Consider the following 14,204-nt stretch of genomic DNA (forward strand, 5'->3'; position numbering starts at 1 on the left):
AAGAATCCCAATGTCCAATCTATAAAAAACACATTTTAATACCAAGTGACTTATATTGGAGGATCTAGAGTAGAAAGGGAAAAGAAGTAGCAGGAACTTATGCCTGTCTTTTCCTTCAAATATACAGAACAAAATAATTTTATTTGTTACAAAATGTATTCTGAATCCCTAACACAAACTCTTAAGCCTTTTAAGTTCATCTTTTAATTTTTTCTGACCTGAAGCACAGCTTCTCACAGCTGCTGGAATCAGAAATATCTAAACGGTAGCATTAACCCTTTTAAGGACTTTTTGGAAATAAACAAATAAATGTTTTAAGCTTCCATAACATATAAAACAAATTTAAGTCATAAATGTTTTCGCTCTTGTGTATTTCCCAATTAGGCCATCTACAATGGAACTAAACAATACAGGCGCAAATATTACTTGAGACAGCCCTGAAATTAAATAACTACTGTGACTTCTTTTCAACAACAACAACAATAATAATAATAATCAATTTATATACTGCCCTTCAGAACAATTTAACACCCACTCAGAGCAGTTTATAAAGTATGTTATTATTATCCCCACAACAATCATCCTGTGAAGTGGGTGGGGCTGAGAGGGCTCTGGAAGAGCTGTGACTGACCCAAGGTCACCCAGCTGTAAAAGTATCTAAAGTAACAGATTCTTGGTAGCCTGATGAGTTCCCAAAGTTTTGAATGAAATCCATTCAGACATCTAAATTAACAGTAATACAAGCCCAGTGCTGCACAACTTCTACCACACCAAGCAAACTGCTGCCCAATGGAGGCTCATTAAGCCTGCCTCTTCTCCTGTCCTTGGGTGGCAACTTGACCAGCCCCCAAACTTAGCTGGTAAGGCTGCATTTGGCCTGGTGGAGTATATCTAAGAAAGTGGCCTGATCTAAGCAAGAAAACATTACAAAGAACATAAAAACACAAAAGAACTGAACTGAAAAATGAGTGCATTGTGGTGAAGCATCAATGTTAATTTGTTTGTGATTTAGAATGGTGACATCAGTGGGTTCCATTCTTTTTTCGATCAGCTGAGTCTTAACATTAGGTTTGAGAGGCAATATAAAGAAGTCTCTATTAATTATCAGATATTATTTTTAAAAATGAGAGAGATTATGAACTGTCTGTAAAGAAAATACAGAGATCATTAATGCAAGGGCCTACAGGGGAGGAAATGTGACTTTCCCTCTTCTCCAAGTCCTTGAAGGTCCTTTCTTTTAATGTATAAATGTGTGAGTGCTCTGCAAGTTTGCCTGAAGTTACTGTAATATGTTAAGCTGCTTTATGATGGAGTTTTGTGTGTGTGGATGTATACACACACACACACACACACATATATTCGTTTTAAGTATTATAGTATAAGGTATATTAGTTAGGACATTTTTAGGATTCTACTCTGGTTAAGTGTGACTGTGTGCGCGCGCGCATGCACATGTGTGTGTATGCGCTATCAAGTCGCAATTGACTTATGGCAACCCCAGCAAGGGGTTTTCAAGGCAAGTGAGAAGCGGAGGTGGTTTGCCATTGCCTTCCTCTGCAGAGTCTTCCTTGGCGGTTGCCCACCGAAGTACCAACCTTGCTTAGCTTCTAAGACCTGATGAGATTGGACTATAATGTGCTACTTCCCCTTCTATTTTTTAATTTAAGTATCTTCAGAGAGTTTTATCAATGACATTTATTATATATATTAAAAATATGAATTAAATATGATAGAATATTTGAAATATGTTAAAAATATGTATGTTTTGATAGTTTTTACAATGTCCTTGATAAGGATATTATTAAAATACACTAGGAACCACAGCAGTCCTCACTGCTGTCATTTTGGTGTGCTGCTGTGCCTTTTTACACTAGTTTTTGTTCCTCTTTTCATTTGTGCCGTTTCTCACCCCGCTTTTCAAAGAGGCATGAAATTGTTTGCATAGGGATATTTCTTTTTCCAAGGTATTAAGGCTGGTTTTCCCTCTTCCAACTGAGACATACATAGCTGACTACTTGGAGAAGAATGTGGATGGGCATTCAGACGTTCATCCAAATGCATGTCCCACTGAAAGAAATAGGAGTGTAGTTGCATGACATCTTTACTGAGATGCTGTTCATCTGCACTACGTTTCTGTTAATGGAAAATGCGTCCTTACCCACATTCTGCAGCAAGTAGTCCTGTGTTGACTATATGCAACAGGAACTAAATATGGACAAAAAGTCTTACCCCACAGTACTGGAGATACTAAGAGAATCAATGTGGTGCAGTCAGCAGAGTGCTGGGCTAGGATCTGATTGAACCCGCCAGCAAAGCTTGCTGTATGACCTTGAGCCAGTCCCACTCGCTCAGCCTAACCTGCCTCACAGGGCTGCAAGGATCAAAGAGGGGAGAACAATGTAAAACACTCTGGGTCACCACTGGGAAGAAAGGCAGAATATAAATGAAATAAATACATAAAAATAAACTGCCAGCAGAGCATAACACAGGAGAGGTTGCCTGGTTGACTAGACAAAAGGGATGCATCCTCTTTTCCCCATTCAGAGTGAATGCAATAATGGGGGGGGGGCTTTGTTTGCCCTTGGTGCTGCTATTAAGACAGTCTCCAACTCCTTATTTGCAATAATGCAGCAAAGAAAAGAAACAGCCTAAACATGACATTGGAAATGTTCAAAAGTAAATCTCAGAAAAACTTGGTGCAGCCCTAAAAAAAGAGTGGCACATATTCAGAGACAGTAGCTCTTAGCTATGTAGTATTTTTCCTTAAATGTTATGAAAAATATATTGAAAAATTCTTACAGTTTGAAGTGGATATGATTCCAGGGACATATACATGCGCTCCTCGAAGCACTGCATTCCCACATTGGGCACCAACAATTACCTGATTTGTCAATTCTTGGAGGTCCTTTCTGAAAAGGAAAATTGAATTTAATGAAGGAAAATCTAGTAATATTTAGATTTATTTATTTATTCAATTACATTTTTAGACCGCCCTCCCCGTCAGACGGGCTCAGGGCAGTTTGACAACAAATTAAATGAAAGTTAAATGTCATTCATGGGGTCAGATTACAAAATAACTATGATAAACAAAGCTGTGTAAATTGCAACTCATTAACTGCCCTTGTATCCACAGCCATCTCTCAGTTTGCACTATCCACTTTGCTGCCCAGAGCCTCTTCACCCACTACTGCCACTGATATCCACTCTTTTTGCTTCCATTGTACTTCCTTGGTGTGATCTTTGTGGCTGCTACTGTTTTTAAGCAGAGAAACAGTTGTACATTTTCTCTGTCTCACTCACAAGTTGTATATTTAAAATCTGAAAACAAGTTTCATAAAACTAAGGTCATCTTTAAAAACAAAATAAAAACACCCAGCATTTCAAGGGAAGTAAACTGTATTGGTAGTTATGTTATTCACATTTTTCCTTCTGTTTATGGCAAATTATAATCTGAGCGACTGAAGATGATTTATAGCCAAAACGTGTAATATTAAACTTAAAAAATCTACAAACCTGGGCCCAATAATAGGAATAAGTAAAACATCAGAAAGTTCTGGGTGCTGAAGAATTGGAATACTGAAACCTTTATACTGCTATGAGATAAAAGAGAGAAAAGTACGTTGCTTTAATGTGTTTAATAACAAGTAGCCAGTAGTATTAGAATAATTTTATTTTTTATTTTCATCATTAGGAAAGCCAAAGCAAAAACCAAATATATAATTAAAAAGGAGTTGACAGTATTAGAGCTAATTTATTGTTCACAATTAGTATGTTTTTATTTAGTATAGATATAAATGTTCAGAAAAAAGTAAATACAGGACAGCCAATGTCCTAATGAATTTTTATAATAGCTGCAGTGTAGACCGTTGATAGAATTTATTTCAAAACTAAAGAATACCTGATGTTACTATGTACGCAGATTTTTTTTTCCTGGAATAAGTGATATCTTCAAAGCATTACCAGTTTGCTCACTTATGTTATTACTGATTACAGAAAAAGGCTGCAACTTTCTAACTAGGGGTGTGTGATCTGGCTTTTTGATCTGGCTTTTATAGCCAGATTTATGCCGATTTGGCAAAATCTGACTAAGTCAGATCAGAGAATCCGGAATCAGAACCAGGATGCCAGATCAAGATAGCCAGATTAATCTGGGTTAATCCCGCAAACACAGCTTCAGCCTGTTGGTTCAGTTTGCATTGGGACTGTGCCTTTGGCTGAAAGCTGACTTGCTTCTGTGCGTTTTCATCTAAGATCCAACTGGAGGCACCTTGGTTAAGGGCCCAGAGAATTGGACCCTGTGGCCAATCTTCCTGAAACCTAGCGAGTCTTCAGTGGACAGTCAGCAATAGGTTCCCTGCAAATCTGGTGAAGTTTGCTTGAAAAATAAGACCCCCCCCCCCATAGTTGCCCTCCAGATAGGGAATAATGCTGGATTCTGTAATTTAATTTAATTTAATTTAATTGCATTTCTGGCCTGCCCTCCCCGCAAGTGGGCTCAGGGCGGGTAACAACATTAATAATATTAGAATAACATAAAATACAATATAAAATCAATAATATAATACAAGATATAAAAATTAAAACCAAATCCAAGCAACAATGTGTGATGTTACTACACCTCATCAGGAATTTATTAGGGTAGAGAGGACAGGTAGCAGATGGCTCAGCTAAACAGAGAACCAAGGCCATAGCAGAGAGGCCAGTCAAGAAGCCCGCACAAGCCTCAACCACTACCATAGGCTTGGACGAACAACTCCATCTTACAGGCCCAGCAGAATTCCTACAGGTCCCTAGTCTCGACGAAGACGGAACTCCATCAGGCTGGTTACAGGGCTGAAAAGGCCCTGGCCCTGGTTGAGGCTAGGCGAACGTCCTTGGGGCCATTTTGCTGAATCTTAACCAGATTTCAGGGATACTGAACTTGTTTGTTTCCTGCAAACCTAGATCCAGATCAACCTACTTTCTATTTTGTATTATCATGTACTATTCTTTTCATTTCATCTTTTTCATTTCAATTGTTTGCTATTCACACACCATCCTTGATTTACAGTGCTAAACAGAGTTAAACTCTTCTAAATCCAGTGATGTTAACGGGTTTAGGATTATACGTGCTAGTGGTTTCAATTGGTTGACAGACAAACAGAGGCACAGCACAGACCTTGCAGATCTCTTCAGACAGTAGACTTCTTACATGTTCAACAGATGCCAAGTGAGTGTTTACTCGAACAGTTGTGAAAGCAGGCGGATGAGACAAATTATTTAACAGATGTTCATATTTTCTTTCAACTTCCAGGGGACCCACAGCAGATACGAGCTTAAAATAAAAGCACAAACAATACCATGCTGTAATTATGATGAAGTTCCAGATCTAACTCAAACTACAATTAATCTAAATTAGAGTACCTAAAACTTAGAAAGAGAAAAATAGGCTTAACTCCAAATGATAATGTACAGAAATCAATGAGAAATAAGGCTGCAAACCTAAGAATACTTAACCTGGATGATAAGTGTGGGCACAATCCTAAGAAGGTCTACTTTGGAGAGCATTTCATGTTATCAATGGGGCTTATTCCAGGAAAGTGTCCTTAAGATTGCAACCTATGCATGCTGGAAATCAAATTACATTCAAGAATTAAGTTTTAACCAACCGATAAGCCTAACTGGTAAAATAATTTAAAGGCTGGAGATGAGCAAATATGGTTCCAATAGTTCTGAAGTGCATTCTTTTGTTTTACTCTGAAATATATTATTATAAACAATTATTACCCATCAGGGTCTTTGGGGGTGATATGAGTTTTAGAAGTCAAATAAACATTCACTGACTTTTTATAAATATCTTCAGTTCCAGAATATTTCAACCCAAGCATAGAAAATATGAAAAAAATTCCATTACTATATTTTAAGAAATAATAGATCTGACAAAAGGAGCTTTGACTCTTGAAAGTTTATACCTTGCAAATTTTGTTAAGTCTTTAGGATGGTACAGGACTACAATCTTGCTGTATCATCTGACAAATACTTTAGAGCTGACATGGAATATATTCTTGGCAACAAACAGCACACACTTCCCAGCCTAAGGAATAACCTTCCCAGCCTTAAGGAATAACCTTATGGGCAATTCCTGTTACTTAGAAGGAACTCAGCCACTGTACATGGTTTTATTCATGACAGTGAGAAAATGGAAAAACAATTTTGTGACTGGGGCTATCCCCTACATGGGGTACAATCAGCAAGATCTAGAACTTATTATGCTGAAAGAGAGAACTTATTCTAACCAAAGTCGGCACAGCCTGTTTCTCAAATTTCTTGTGCCTTAAGAGTATACTCTATATGCCAATGATATTAAGAAAATAATTTTAAAACATTGGCATTCGGTTTCTGATTTATCAGGTTGCCAGAACACACCTTTAGTGGGCGTTAAACATTAAAAATATTAGGGATATTCTTGTGAAATCTGATTTTTAAGGAGACCACAGATAGATTTGAGAGTAAAAGGACATTACAGATGTGGTAACTGTTCAGTCTGGGCACTTGCTTTGGAACTGAAGGTCTTCAAGCATTCATTTGGTTTTTGTTCAATAACACTTTCACATTTTACCAACAGTAAATGATTGGTCTATGTTATTGTATGTCCATTTCAGTTATTCTATATGGGCAGCACCACTAGGACAATTAAACAATGGATATCAGAACACAAATCAAGGATTAACAACAGAGTAATTGAGGCTCCTTTGGTCTCCCATTTCATTGAAAAGAAACACCTGGCTACTGATATGTTTTTTTAAATAATTTTTAAGTATGATGCACAGCCCTTTAATGTGAGTAACATACAACAGATTTTATTACAAGAGGCACGATGAATATACAGATTAAAAACACACACTATCAAAGTCCTGAAGTGTCATGATTTATTTAAATATTAAGAAATATAATTTGGGGGTATCTGTTATGTGTCCAAACAGTCATAATAATCTTTTTCTGGTTTTGTGTAATTGAAATAGTCTCTTTAAGTGTGTGTTTTTACTTGCTGTGGTGTGAAGCCCAGCTGAACACAGTCAAGGGAGCTCAATTCTATAAACAGTAGATTAGCTCTCTGCTAATTGAGAACCTTATGCCAACTATGGATAGTGTGGAGAGAGTTTTTTGTCCTTGCTAGTTACTGAATTGGCTGAGACACAAGTAATCTACTTTTGGGTATGTCTGTACAGAGTTAGATTTTAGGGTCGCTTTGTTTTTTACTGGGCTTCACAGTAAAAATCTTTTAAAAATAATAATAGTTCCAGTTCTGAAGAGATTGTCTTTATGAGTATTACTGATAGTGAGACTAAAATCTGACGGAAACAGGAGCACACCTAGGCATCTCGTTAGCAGCTCACCTTGGAATATATCTTACCAGCAGTTCACCTTGGGATATAGCTTATTAGCTTTATTTATGGCTTGGCTTTACTCACGACTAAGCCAGTAGCTTATTGTACTACTCTGTTTACCAACTTCTTTTACTGTTCAGCCCTTCTCATGATTCAGTCCCTTGTGTGAGGTTGGAGGCTATTGTTTCAGAATAGCCCCAACCAGTGGAATTTTTTGTATTATAGTCATTACATTATGTATATTATGAATTGTGAGCTTCTCTACAGAGGTCTGTATTGTTTTCATTGTATTTACTTTGCTGTACAGAATTGTAACATCACCAGGGTGTGTTTGTGTTAGTGCATAATTAATATTTAGTGGATTCATTCCCAGATTTAAATACATAATTTGATACACAATTGTTTTATTCATTATTCTTTATCTTAGTGCAGTGTTACTTTTGTTTCTGCTTTGGAATATATTCTTGGCAACAAACAACACACATAAAGTGTTACTGTTTCAAATGGCCCTACTTTAGTATAGCCATTTGATGATAGAGAATGATATTTCTCTATCATTTACTATCCATAATTTTCCTTTTAACATAGTTATCGCCACAATACTGTATTCAACAGAAGCGTGGTATTATAGTAGCATGAATCCATGTAACAGATCAAAGTTCCCTCTCCCATTTAAAAAGAACTCTGACAGCCATGATATAAAACAGAAAATTAACTCAATGGAGACAGTGAGCAAATAGAAGAAAATAATCATTTTATATAGCACTTTTAACATTTACCTCATCATTTTTAAATGTGGCCTGCAGATATTCTTCAACCTCTGGTCTTAGTGAGAATTTGGGGAAAACAGACATAGTCCCTGTTGTCTAGTATTCACTCTGGAAAACATCTGTAATAAACTATATTTTAAGATTTTTTTTCAGTACATATTTGAACATGCACAATTCATAAACCGAACTCAGACTCCAAAGGGTGATATATATTTTCTTTTTCTTTTTTTCTATAATGCCACAAAGAACGGATATATCATGAAGCCAAGCCGAATAGGGATAAACTACAGGGTATCTTTTCTAACCATCAGTAAATTCCCAAATTATATGAGTTTAGTAACACATATACTTTGCATGTTATATTATGCAATTGCACTGTACAGTATATAATGTGTGGGTAAATTACATTATTTAAATGCAGCAGCTTTTCTCTTTCCAGAAGCTCTGGGCTGTGCCGCCACTGTCTAGAGCTCGCTCTGTAATAGTTCAGGTTTTCCCCATGCCTCTGGAACAGTCTCCCATGGTCAAGGGGACTTCTATGTCCCTGGCTTTCTGGCAGGACTGTAAAACAGAACCATACCACAAAGCTATTGGAGCAGCCACAGTTTGGGCTGAAGGGGATATGTGCACAGCGAGGTTTTAAAATAGTGGCTTTTACTGCTGATTCAATGTATTTTTACTTATTATTTAATTGTGTGATTTTATATAGTTATTGTATTTTATTTTACTGCCACTCACGCAGTATCCTGACTGGGTCAGGATTACCCCATAATTAGTTTAGCTGGAAATAGACTTTAAGAAGGGGGGAAACAGATATTCCAAGCTCCACTTCCCAAAATCCCATCACCAAAGATGCTTTTCATCCACAATCCTATTTCCCCTCTAGACTGTTTTTTGCCTCAGACGCACATGAAGCCTCTCAGTAATTGAGGTTCCTAATTGCTAATCTCTAACCTAAAGGCTGAAGTTTTGCACAGCAAGTACGTTCCAAGAACAGCAACTGATGGGCTAAAATAGCAATGTTTTAAATTGCAGATGTCCAAGATAAAAATACGTCTTTTAAAATGTAATCTTTTCTACTGATGCTGCCAAAGGCTTCAGAAAATAGAGCTGAAGGACTGTCCTCAAAAGGCCAGTCAGTACCAAGAAAATTGTGACCAGTTGCACTACACTTTATTTTCAAAAGCTTTATCTTAGTTCAGCCCTAGGCTTACTTACTCATAAGTTCCAAGAAATCTTATCTTTGTTTTCAGTCACCATGTATTCTAGGCCATTTGCCTTGCTCAGTATTTTAATGGAGCATGCCTAAAGCCGTATTTCTTTGGAAGGATTTCCACCTCAAACTGAAGGTTATATAACTGCTGACCAAGCTGCTATAATTCAGGGGGAGCTTAACAGCACATGCTTAAGCATGAAGACTCAAAAGTTCTGAGTTCAATGGAACTTGTTCTCAAACTCGTATGGAAATGCAGCCTTCAAATGAAGATGCAATGGATGGCTTGAAGTTGTAATAATACTTAATTTAATAATTCTTTAATTTAATAAGTCCTATGTAATCTGCACAGAGCTTCACTGTCTTGGTGAGTTGCCAGCCTCCAGGTGGTACAACCACGCAACACACCAAAAGAAAGCTCACCCCAGGCGGAAAATATTCAAGGCAATTTAACCACTTCCTGTAAGTTTAGTGTGTAATACAAAAATACAAGGAACATTAAATCCAAAAAACAGTAAATATACAATATTATTGCCAATAATAGCTATAGCTGATATAGTCCCCAGTTACATGAAAAAAGGGGCGATGGCCCCAGCAGACGTGTGTAACTGCCGTGGTCCAACAAGTTGTCCCGATCCAAAGAGTGTAGAAGCCGCTGAAGGTAAGCCAATTAAAGCAACTTGAGGCAGAAAACAGCAAGACGTCCCGGTCCGACGCTTGAAAAAAAAAAAGGCTGCTATGAGATGAGCGGGAGCGAATTAATTAAGCACTGAAGCCAGACACAACAAGCCGTCTCAATCCAACGCTTGTAAGAGCCGCTGTAAGGTAAGCGGGAACGGAGAGCCGAGGACCGGGACGTCTTGCTGTTTTCTGCCTCAAGTTGCTTTAATTGGCTTACCTTCAGCGGCTTCTACACTCTTTGGATCGGGACAACTTGTTGGACCACGGCAGTTACACACGTCTGCTGGGGCCATCGCCCCTTTTTTCATGTAACTGGGGACTATATCAGCTATAGCTATTATTGGCAATAATATTGTATATTTACTGTTTTTTGGATTTAATGTTCCTTGTATTTTTGTATTACACACTAAACTTACAGGAAGTGGTTAAATTGCCTTGAATATTTTCCGCCTGGGGTGAGCTTTCTTTTGGTGTGTTGCGTGGTTGTACTGCAGTTTAGCTCTTCACCCCCCTTTGTAATTTTTCAGCCTCCAGGTGGTGGCTGGAGATCTCCCGGAATTACAACTGATTTCCAGGCCACAGAGATCAGTTCCCCTGGAGAAAATGGCTGCTTCGGAGGGTAGACTCTATATTATACCCCATTGAGGCCCCTCTCCTCCCAAACTCCACTCTTTCCAGGCTCCACTCCCCAAATCTCCAGGAATTTCCCAACCTGGACCTAGCAACCCCCTTCATGGGACCCTGGAGCCAGAGTAAAGACGTTTAAGGTCGAATACAGACGTTAATTTTTCAAATACTTGTACACGGAAGAATTAAGTTCAATGAGAAATGTGGTGGGTGAACACAAGTTTTCTGTCGCCAACTCACGCCCCTAATTTATGGCTAGTAGCAAAATGTTTCCCAGTCCTTTCTTGCTTGCTTTCACGACTACGGTGTTCTAAGGTTAGAAACATGACCCACTTCGCACGTCTCTTGCCAGCAAGAACAGGTTTTAAAAAAACGCACACGGCCATTTGTTAGCCCTTCTCCTTTCGCCTGAAGCTTGTTGAGGCGCCAAAAAAGGCCACCCACCTCCCCTCCTCGCTGGATGACTGCAGCACCAGTTCTGAGTATCACACACACGACTACTCGGAACAAGCGTGTCTGTCTAGGATGGTCTCCATACAGAACAAGCGGAACTTTAAACCCCCTCTAAAGCCTACAGCCAATGGCGGGTGGCCCAGCAGCCTTCGCTTCCTCTCCCTCCTCCAGGGCCCAGAGACGCTCCACCCATTCGGTACCTTCTTCTGCTGATGCTGGACGGCTTAGCATCGCCCGAGGAAGGCCGAGGAAATTTTCTCCCAGCCCGCCCTCGTCTGCCGTCGCTCCTTTTGACATCCCGCCCCTCTCCTTCCTGACAGGGCGGCGCCTGCCGTCCCGTTGCTTCAGCAGGCCTGCAGGGAGCGTTTGGGCGACTCGGAGGTTATGATGGTTAAGTAGAAACGCGTCAAGAATCCAGCTCAGCAAAAGATACGCGCCTCCTCTGGCAACTGCAAGGCGTTTTTGTGGCGAGATAGCAAATAATATCCTTCAAGCCCACCAGAAAGCTCATCCCCTTCTAGGGATTCCGGCCTCCAGGTGGCAGCTGAGATCTCCCGGAATTGCACCTTATCTCCAGGAAACATAGCCCAAGTTCCCTGGATAAAATGGCTGCTCTGAAGCTCTGTGGCATTATACCCCACTGAGGCCTCTCTCTTCCCCCAAATCCACCCTCTTCAGGCTTCACCCCACCCCCCAAATCTCCAGGAATTTCCCAATCTGGACCTGGCAACCCTACCTTCTCCAGGTAGGGTTGCCAGCCTCCAGGTAGTGGCTGGAGATCTCCCAGAATTACAACCGGTCTCCAGGCCACAGAGATCAGTTCACCTGGAGAAAATGACTACTTTGGGGGTGGACTCTATGGAATTATGCCATGCCAGGGTCCTTTCCCTCCCCAAACCCCACTTTCTCCAGGTTTCACCCACCCAGATCTCCAGGAATTTCCCAACTTGGAACTGGCAACCCTATCTCCAGGTGATTGTGCATACTAACAACTGGATGCAATGTTTAGGAAGCAATCCTAAACAGGTATACTGGGAAGTCCCATTTTATTCTGGTGGGTTTACTCCCGGAAAGGGTATTTAGGATTACAGCCTTGGTCTTGCAGGTGCTGATGTTTTCCTGGTAGAAAAGTTCTTCAGAGATCATAATGCAGACAACCATGAAACCTGCTGATACAGACACTCTCAGGCTATTTTACTTTACAGGGTTGTTGTGAGGCTTCAGTAGAGAAGGGGGTTCCCAAGAGAACAGGCTACTTAAAAAGGTATGAGTCAGTCCTGTCTTAAATAATTTCCTTTCTGACTATCCTGTCATACACTCCATGTGGTGTACCAGTTACAATGTTGAGCTAGGACACCTGGAATCACAAAATTTCCTGGCTGAGTTTGGGCCAGCCATCACTCTCAGCCTAATTTACCTCAGAGGGTTGTTGTGAGGATAAATAGAAACAGGGAGACCCTCTCATCTGAAGAAAGATATGATGATAATGTAATAATCTCAAATCCAATAAATAATGGTTTTAAAAATCCATCTTCCCCAGCATCTTTTCAAGATTCTTCTTCAAAACAAGGTGGAGATGATAGTGACAAAGAACATGCGTTACAGCTTGGATCTAGCCATGTTTGCTCAGATACTACCAAGAATTTCAGCAGGGATTACTTAGGAGCTAAATCTTACAATTGTAGCTGGCTTTCTGTGTTGATCACATGCATGTTTATTAGCAACAAAATCTCACTGTTTTCTATGGAATTTACTTTTCTATAAATGTGCACAGAATTGCAACTTCAGTCTAGATTAGACAATCTGGACTTCTTAAACAACTGAATATCTTTGGCCATAATTCTCTAAAAGTGCAAAGCAGAACTGCTCAATCTCTTTGGCGAAAAACTATATACTATAGAGCCAATGCCATCATAGTTCTTACTGGCAGTTCCAAACTAAATTTGAACAATGGTTGTTGTGGATTTTCCGGGCTGTACAGCCGTGGTCTTGGCATTGTAGTTCCTGATGTTTCACCAGCAGCTGTGGCTGGCATCTTCAAAGGTGTAGCACCAAAAGACAGAGATCTCTCAGTGTCACAGTGTAGAAAAGATGTTGGCAGGTCATTTATATCTACTCAGGAGGGTTGGGGTCATCCTGTAAGAGTTTCCCAGGGTGTGGAATGCTAATGGAGGGAGGCTTCACTGTATCCTGAGGAGGTTCTTTTGCATATGGATTGGTGCTTGATGTGCTAATCTTCTCTGCAGGGCTATTGTTGGGTATAGAGTGTTTTGTTAGCCTGGTGTTTTTCAGGACTGGAAACCATGATCTATTCATTCTTAAAGTCTCTTCTTTCCTGTTGAAATTGTGCTTATGCTTGAGAATTTCAATGGCTTCCCTGTACAGTCTGACAAAGTAGTTGGAAGTGTTATCAAGTATTTTAGTGTCCTGGAATAGGTTACTGTGTCCTGTTTGAGTTAGGCTATGTTCAGCCACTGCTGATTTTTCAGGATGGCCAAGTCTGCATGCAGTGTCTTTCATGTTCTTTATTCTTGTCTGGATGCTACGCTTTGTGGTCCCGATGTAAACTTGTCCACAGCTGCAGGGTATACGGTATACTCCTGCAGAGGTAAGGTGGTCTCTACTGTCTTTTGCTGAACATAGCATCTGTTGTATTTTTCTGGTGGGTCTGAATACCATTTGTAAGCTGTGCTTTTTCATAAGCTTTCCCATCTGATCAGTGATTCCTTTGATATATGGCAAAAACACTTTTCCTGTGGGAGACTGTTTTTCCTTAATTGTTTGGTTTATCCTTGGTTTATTCGCTCTTCTGATTTCATTTCTGGAGTAGCCATTTGCTTGAAGTGCGTGGTTTAGATTATTAATTTCCTCATTGAGAAAGTGTGGTTCACATATCCGTCTTGCACGGTCTACTAATGTTTTTATTATGCCTCTTTTCTGTCGAGGGTGGTGATTGGAGTTTTTGTGTAAGTACCGATCCATGTGATCGATACTTACACAAAGTGTTTTTGCCATATATCAAAGGAATCACTGATCAGATGGGAACGCTTATGAAAAAGTACAGCTTACAAACAGTATTCAGACCCACCAGAA

General features: G+C 39.7%; 1 protein-coding gene across 3 annotated transcripts in view; it reads right to left on the reverse strand.

Annotated features, from left to right (window-relative positions):
- Positions 1 to 11,392, reverse strand: part of NSUN6 (NOP2/Sun RNA methyltransferase 6) — a 28,820-nt gene extending 17,428 nt beyond the window's left edge. The window contains exons 1-5 of one of the 3 annotated variants that reach the window (XM_054991466.1): positions 11,312 to 11,392; positions 8,147 to 8,256; positions 5,159 to 5,314; positions 3,514 to 3,590; positions 2,800 to 2,909 (exon numbers count right to left, since the gene is read on the reverse strand). In XM_054991466.1, the coding sequence (XP_054847441.1) occupies positions 2,800 to 2,909; positions 3,514 to 3,590; positions 5,159 to 5,314; positions 8,147 to 8,221 (418 nt within the window). In that variant the 5' untranslated portion in view covers positions 8,222 to 8,256; positions 11,312 to 11,392. Of the gene's footprint in view, positions 1 to 2,799; positions 2,910 to 3,513; positions 3,594 to 5,158; positions 5,315 to 8,146; positions 8,267 to 11,311 lie in introns of all 3 variants that reach the window. The other 2 variants (XM_054991464.1, XM_054991465.1) reach the window with 2 other exon arrangements.
- Between the last annotated feature and the right edge of the window lie 2,812 nt (positions 11,393 to 14,204).

The sequence above is a fragment of the Eublepharis macularius genome, chromosome 11 (assembly GCF_028583425.1).
Source record: "Eublepharis macularius isolate TG4126 chromosome 11, MPM_Emac_v1.0, whole genome shotgun sequence".
Taxonomy (NCBI): domain Eukaryota; kingdom Metazoa; phylum Chordata; class Lepidosauria; order Squamata; family Eublepharidae; genus Eublepharis; species Eublepharis macularius.